Source organism: Fulmarus glacialis, unplaced genomic scaffold (genome assembly GCF_000690835.1).
Source record: "Fulmarus glacialis isolate BGI_N327 unplaced genomic scaffold, ASM69083v1 scaffold51291, whole genome shotgun sequence".
Taxonomy (NCBI): domain Eukaryota; kingdom Metazoa; phylum Chordata; class Aves; order Procellariiformes; family Procellariidae; genus Fulmarus; species Fulmarus glacialis.
In genome coordinates, this window is record NW_009191886.1 from 1 (window position 1) to 7,453 (window position 7,453).

Genomic DNA, 7,453 nt, shown 5'->3' on the forward strand with positions numbered 1-7,453 from the left:
ATAAATACCCTAATTTGCTATATTTTGTGGAAAAAAATTTTAAAAAGGTGAAAGTAGAATATTAAACTCTTAAATATTTTAGTGTCGTGTGGGTATTTGTACCTTTATAACCAGAAAGTTAAAGCTTGAGTTGGAATTTGCTCCTACGTGTCTGTCAGTAAATTGGTGTGTCTTGTTTGAGTACTACTGTTGTGCCGTATGCCAGTGCAAGTTCAGTGTCTGCATTCTTTTGCATCAAATGTGAAGGCTAATCAAGTAGACGATGCTGTTAAACTGATGGATTTGAAAGCTTAAAGGGATAGGTAGCTCTTAACTGTCAATAACAGACTTTTGGAAGGCATTTCAACTTTTGAACTCGACACTCATGTAAAACACTGTATAGTGAATTTAAATCTAGTGATAATAGGCTTGCTTTCTTCATTACTTTTCATACAGCCCTTTAGCAGTAATCCAGGGATAATCCCCGGGGATAATCTCCCTGGGGTCTATCTATAGACTATAGATTGAAAACAATTGACTTAAGGTGGAAGGAAGGCAACCTTCTTAATTGGTTTTCTACAGTTTCTATTTCAAATGAGGTTTCACTGGTAGAAATCAGTGGTACATGTTTGGAAATAGTAAAATTGGTTATGATCTTGTACCGAGTCAGGAGGAGATGCTTTAGAAATGCAAGAGTCTTGTGGATTGTGACACTAAAAACAAGGTCTTAACACTGCAGTTCAGTGGGATTCTTAAATTAGGTGCCCAAATTCTACGTGGGTTATCTTTGGAATCTGGAAGAATCAGTTGGTTAAGGTATCCAGTGGAAGTACTGAAATGTGTGTTGAGACGCACAGTGACTTAAAGGTCTTCATCTAGTCCAGGTTTGGGGAGTGCAGTTGAGATCCCAAGTATCAGCCTTCTTCCTTATGGCAGTTTAAGCTTTAGTTATGTCAATTCTTTATTTTGTAAGGTGGTGTTGGGATAAGGCAATGCTCCTGCTTGTAATCCAATAGGTCAGTAGTTGGCCTCCTCACAAAGATGTAGGAGACTCAGGTACAAACTTCCGTGCCTAACTGGGAGAGGTGGTGTCATCATGTGCCTGGAAAATGCCTGGTCTGACAAATTACCACCCAAAAGATCTGTTTTGGATATTGAACTGACAGCACAACAGTGCTGTCAATTCTTCAGCAATTCTTTGTAGGCTCATGAAGAGGCATCTGTGCATCAGTATTAAATCTTCTATTTACTTATTTTTTTAGCTTGCCACCTAAATTTGTAGTCACCAGAGATAATTTCGTATGTCTGATCTGACTTCCATATCTTGTATGTGAAAGTCATGGTGATATAGCACAGGAAGGACGATGAGTTTCATCTGTGTTGATTTCATGGACAAAGAATTGTCCAAGAAATTTAGGTGATGACATGATTAAAGACAAAAAAACACTGCTCTTGCAGTCTTTCCTATGTTTTAAAAATTATTTTAACATTCAGTGTTTCCTTTAACTGTTTTTGTGTGGAGTATAAAGCCTAATAGTTTCTTTGGAATTCTTTTTGATGGAAATGCAGGTATTTAAACAACTCATGCTAACTTTGATTAAACAATATCGTAATGATGGCTTTCAAACATGACCTGACTGTGTCTAAAGCAATATTGAGGCTATAAGTGTCTTTTTTGTCCCTTTTTTCCTCCTTTTAATAAATACAGAGTTTGCTTTCTAAAGCACAAGGAATAGGCTCCAGCTCAGTCAAACTTCGAGGGGGCTCTCTATTTATGAATGTTGGGAAATCAGAGAAGCAAGAAGAAGATATTAGACAAACACCTCATGTGAACATTAATCCCTTCACTCCCGATTCCATGTTCCTTCACAACTCTGAAGGAAAATGTCGTAGGAGGAAGAGAACGCACTGGAATGAGTGAGTAACTTACATCTTCCTTTGTTAAGCTTATCTTTAGAACTACTTTCAGCTGCAAAAGTTTTGTTACAAATTGCTTCTATGAAAGTATTTTTTCTTGCAAAACTGTTAGTGATGCATAATATAGCTCTTAAATTGTCTGCTTTGAGATGCACGATATTAGGAAATAAGCATTTAGCACGAGATCTTTTGATTAGTATACAGAGAGGATAGACTAGACTGTGTCCTACAGTCTTTTTACCTGACTGAATGAGCTATGCACACAGTCTTTCCTTGAGGAGGGAAAACCACATTAAATACTAGTATGAAACATGAAGAAAGACATGACAAAGATATTCGCATGGTACCTTTGTTTTATGAGTTTGTGCTTACAAATGTCTTGTGTTCAATTAGTTAAACTAAACTTAAGTAGAATAGGAGAATTAGATCTCAGAAAAATCAACAGCTGCTAGATTTCAGTTTTAAGTTTACTTAAGCCATGTTACTTCTGCAAAAGTAACTGGTGTGATTTTCAGCTCTTGTGGAGAGGACATGGAAGCAAGTGATGGAGAGCCTGAAGATGAAACGATCAGACCTGCTAAGGTAGTTAATCTTTAGAACTTGATACTAAGTTTGGCAGTTTGTGTATCTGCAGATCTAAGTATTTTCCTTTCTAATCTTTGCAGAGGATAACAATAACAGAAAGTAATATGAAGTCACGGTATGCAACTGAATTTCATGAGTTGGAAAAGATTGGATCTGGTGAATTCGGTTCTGTGTTTAAATGTGTGAAGAGGCTTGACGGCTGTATTTATGCAATAAAACGATCCAAGAAACCTTTAGCTGGCTCAGTGGATGAGTGAGTATTGCCTGCTATTAAAAGTTAGAAGTCACCTCTTGGTGCTTTTTCTTCCCATGTCTCTTTGTATCGGTGTCTAGAGAAGGCATTTAAGAGAAAAGTATAAATATACATGAATTAAATGTAAAACATACAATTCTGAAGTCACTTTTTTTTTTTTCTTTTTTTCTGAATACTGTGGAGGGACGGAGGAAAGGCTATTTGGCCTTTCTCCTAGCAGATGTTTGTCCCAATATTCTGTGTGGAAACAGATTGTTCTCATCTGGAAAGTAAGAATAATGCTTACTTGCATTAATGGCAGGAGGGAGTATATGAATAAACTGTGCAGTAATGATCCTTTGAGACATGAAAGAAAAGCAGTATTCCCAACTAGGTCCTTATCCTTGTCAACTTGAGTGACATGCAGATTAGTTAAGTCAGTTTTGGGGTATTTTTTGCCATTTGTGAATGAGCCTGTGATTCATTACTTTTCCCCCACTGTTTTAATAGTTATATTATAAAACTCCACAAGTTTGAGTTGCTCAAAATTGCATATCAGATTTACACACGAGAAGTTAGGAATGTTGAGTTCAGTCATACTCCTGGCTTATGATCATCATTAGTTTTTTCCTAAAACTTCAGTGATGCTTCTCAAAGCTTGCTGCTGCTGGTTGGAAAGTCTGTAATGGAAGTGGCAGCTCCCTCAAGAATTATCTGCAACAAAACTTGTTTTTTGATGTTCCATATACTTATGTCTTTTAATACAATGTAAATTATTTGGGCTGTTTGGATGTAAGTACAAATCTACCTTAAGATGCCAGAGAACTGAATATGAAGATTTTAATTAGAAACCTGAGCTGTCAGAGGGGCATGATATTATAGTAAGTTTTTCTATCAGGCTGAGATGGACTAATTTCCCCTCGTAATATTCTTGTGTGCTGTTATTTTTTGTGACTGTAACAGGCAAAATGCTTTAAGAGAGGTCTATGCACATGCAGTTCTGGGACAGCATTCTCACGTAGTAAGATACTACTCTGCATGGGCAGAAGATGATCATATGCTTATACAGAATGAATATTGCAATGGTAAGTAACGTTTATTGCTTGTTCTGAACTTGCTTTCCAAAAAATCTAATTTTTGAGGATATACAGGTATCTCTACAAATCCCTAGTACTAATTAGGAATTGATTGCCCTACACATAGCTCATACCATTGTTGTCTCAAACGTGTCTGATGGTCCTTTCTGTTGGAAAAGGCATATCAGATACATGAAGCAAAACCTATACAAAATTGCAGATAAAGTCTTAAGTGTTCGAGAATATTGGACGTACAGTGAGGCATTTGCAAGCAGCAAAACTATTCTTTCTTCTGTATAATAGTACAAGCTGGAATAGAGAAAATTACCAGAGAGTTTCCTTTAAAAAGGGAGGTGGACCTGATTTCTGAAGCTTTTTGCTATGGTTGGTACCCTGCCAGAGATTTGGAAGAGGAAGAGAGGTCTTTTCCCTTGTGTTGGTATCCTGTTAATTTGCATGGCAACTACAGCAGAAAAATAATTTCATTATATTACATGGGTATAAAGAGGGGATACAGCACTAGATTTTACATTTCCTATGTATCTTCAGCCAGTTCTTGGTGATATATTCACTGCTAATTTTGGAAGCCAGTTGTACTTACTTTTGGAAGAAAGTTGTCATTCCTTTGTCAACTGTTTGATGTAAAATTGTTTTCTTTAATGTTTTTTTAGGCGGCAGTTTAGCAGATGCCATAAGTGAAAATTACAGGAATATGCGTTATTTTACTGAACCAGAACTGAAGGACCTGCTACTTCAGGTGGCTCGAGGCTTAAAGTACATTCATTCAATGTCACTGGTACACATGGACATCAAACCTAGTAAGTTTGTAAGCTGCTTTACTCTGTATCAGTGACTTCTCAGTTAATTTAATCTGCAGTAGAAAAATGAACAGTTAGCCACACCTTACTAACTGTAAATTCTTCACTGAAGTTCTAAATAGCAGTACAAAGAAGTTGGTTATAAAATTGGCTATCAAACTTAAAGTGTTGTTGAGTTTATCTTGGGTCCTTTTTGTGTAATTGACTTTACTTGCGTAACACTTGGCTCCCCTCCCAGCAGAGGGGCGAGTAAGTTATAGCTTCTCACTCTAGGAACTGGGTATGTGTACAACTAAAACTTCTGTGTGGCTAAAGCAAACTGTAGCGAAACTAGATGAAGTAGAAATTAGACAGAAATTTTTTTTTTAACAATTCTGCTCTTTTTCATGCTCTTTTTTCAGGTAATATTTTCATATCCAGGACATCAGTCCCAAGTACAACTTCAGAAGAAGGTGATGATGATGACTGGTCATCTGATCGAGTAATATTTAAAATAGGTGAGAACCAGCACACTTGTGCGCAGAAGAATTGCATTGTCTATTTGTCTTCTGAAAAATAACTTTCTTTTCTTTTTGCAGGTGACCTTGGTCATGTAACTCGAGTATCTAGTCCACAAGTGGAGGAAGGTGATAGCCGTTTTCTTGCAAATGAAGTCCTGCAAGAGGTAACTGTTCTGTTTATGGAAAATGCTGATGTTAGGTCTGTGTGCTGTTTTCCTTAGAGTAATGAGTTGCTCTCTGCCACCTCCTTGCTGGAGGAGAAACTTCCTAAATGGTATCCCCTTGAACACTGGTGGTACTTAAAGGGGAATGTAATATTGTGGATGTGTTCACTGCTGAATAGTTTAGCTGTCTGTTAGATTTCTTCTTACACCAGGTGGTATGTGTAGTAAATTTATTTATCTTTGTTTTTCAAGAACTACACTCATTTGCCGAAAGCAGATATTTTTGCTCTTGCTCTGACTGTTGTCTGTGCTGCTGGGGCTGAACCACTTCCAACTAATGGGGACCAATGGCATGAAATTCGACAAGGAAAACTACCTAGAATACCACAAGTGCTTTCTCAAGAATTACTAGACTTACTAAAAGTAAGAACTCTTGTACCAGTGGCTCACTGATTAGTGTAATTTACTGTATTACTGGCCTTAACTAGAATGCCTTATTTTCCTTTTTTCCAAGGTTATGATTAATCCTGATCCAGAGAAAAGGCCTTCAGCTGTGGCACTAGTCAAGCATTCAGTGCTTCTCTCTGCGGCAAAAAAGAGCGCAGAGCAGCTCCGGATAGAACTGAATGCTGAAAAATTCAAAAACTCACTCTTGCAGAAGTAAGTAGTTCCTTGCGGTCCTTAGATATAACTTTATTTCTAATGGGTTTTCATGTGATAGTAGAGTGATGATAAAACAGGACCGTCCTTGTTTCTGCATGAGGTCCACAAATCTGTATGCATGTACATCCCTGAGAATACAAAGTGGGTTATGTAACTTTAAAAGGAACTTTCTCCATAGAAGGAACTTCTTGAACACTCTAAGGGAATCTCAACTACACTATTAGTATTCAAGGCATACAAAACATTACAGTTTTTAAAATATGTTTCAAGCATAATGCATGCTTTTGTGACATGTATAGTGTAACCTACATCTGTATTATTTGAGTCTGTTTTCCTAGGTCATCTGTATATTGAAACATGACTTGAATGAGCTGTTTTGAACTCAAATGAAATGGCATATCAGGAATGCTTTTGGACTAATTTGACTTGTACACAGCAGTGTTATTAGGTTACCAGAGAATCATTTGTATCGGGAGATCATCTTGTCCTACCCCTTGCTCAAACACTCAACTCTGAATTAAAGCTTTGAAGAAGAGATTCCCTTTAGGAAAGTCTGATTTCTGCTTAAGTTTCAGAGAAAGAATTAGTAAGTTAAGAAGCGATCATTTGAATCTTTCACTGCAGTTAACTTTGCACATATTATGCATAATAGGCAGGCTTTTACAAAGGAATATAGAACACCGATTACTTTCTGACTGGCTCATTTTGAATGAAGATGTTAACTTCGCATTTGGATTCTCTCCTTTGCTGTCTGCTTATCTTACCATTGCTACAGTCTGAATGTAGCCAGACTTGCCATTTTAGATGGTTATCTTTATAATCTTCTTATGAATTACACTGACTGCAGAAAGAATAATTTGACAGTTTGTGCAGGTTATTCAAGGACAGATTTGCTGAGGTAACTTGCTTGCTTGTATAAAGACAACATGTTTTTGTATCATGTGAAAGGGGAAGTTGGCAAAGCTAGTATTTTATGAAGACTACTTCTGGCCTGGCAACAAGTAGGGTACATCCTTATAAAATAACTATAAGTCCAAGAATGATTTAAAAAGAACACTTATCCACAGTAATTTTTAACGTTGTGTGGGATAGTGTTCCATGAAATAGTTCACATAGGTATTCTTGGTTTGTTTTATTTTATTTTGTTGTTTTAACACTCCTGCATTTGACCCATTTGAGATACCACTTGTGTATGTACATTACCATCAGCGAAATGAATCCTTGTAAGTAAACTCAGCTTTTCTACTGTGTTGTCTTCTTCAGAGGAAGGAAGAATTAAAGATTAGACTTCTAGGGAAGAACGGAAGTATATTGTAGAACTTTATTTCCTGGTAATAGTGTGGTGGGTGGGTGTGCACACGTGTGTGCATTTGTGACTGACATTCAATCTTTAGGGAAGATCATAGAATCATAGAATAGTTTGGGTTGGAAGGGACCTTTAAAGGTCATCTAGTCCAGCCCCCGTGCCATGGGCAGGGACATCTTCAACTAGATGAGGTTGCTCAGAGCCCCGTCCAAT

The 7,453-nt window shown here is 37.2% G+C and overlaps 1 protein-coding gene across 1 annotated transcript; it reads left to right on the forward strand.

Moving 5' to 3' along the window:
- Positions 1 to 1,691: 1,691 nt before the first annotated feature.
- On the forward strand, positions 1,692 to 5,935 carry WEE1 (WEE1 G2 checkpoint kinase). Its single transcript, XM_009586833.1, has 9 exons — positions 1,692 to 1,896; positions 2,412 to 2,478; positions 2,562 to 2,734; positions 3,677 to 3,798; positions 4,461 to 4,607; positions 5,009 to 5,104; positions 5,186 to 5,271; positions 5,524 to 5,694; positions 5,786 to 5,935. The coding sequence occupies exons 1-9, from the start codon at positions 1,754 to 1,756 to the stop codon at positions 5,933 to 5,935; spliced, it is 1,155 nt and encodes a 384-aa protein (XP_009585128.1). The 5' UTR covers positions 1,692 to 1,753.
- Positions 5,936 to 7,453: the final 1,518 nt, after the last annotated feature.

Coding starts and splice junctions, on each gene's coding strand:
- WEE1 (XM_009586833.1), top strand. CDS start 1,754: ATGAATGTTGGGAAATCAGAGAAGCAAGAAGAAGATATTAGACAAACA. Junction 1,897..2,411: donor AAGAGAACGCACTGGAATGA/GTGAGTAACTTA, acceptor TGTGATTTTCAG/CTCTTGTGGAGAGGACATGG. Junction 5,105..5,185: donor TCGAGTAATATTTAAAATAG/GTGAGAACCAGC, acceptor TTCTTTTTGCAG/GTGACCTTGGTCATGTAACT.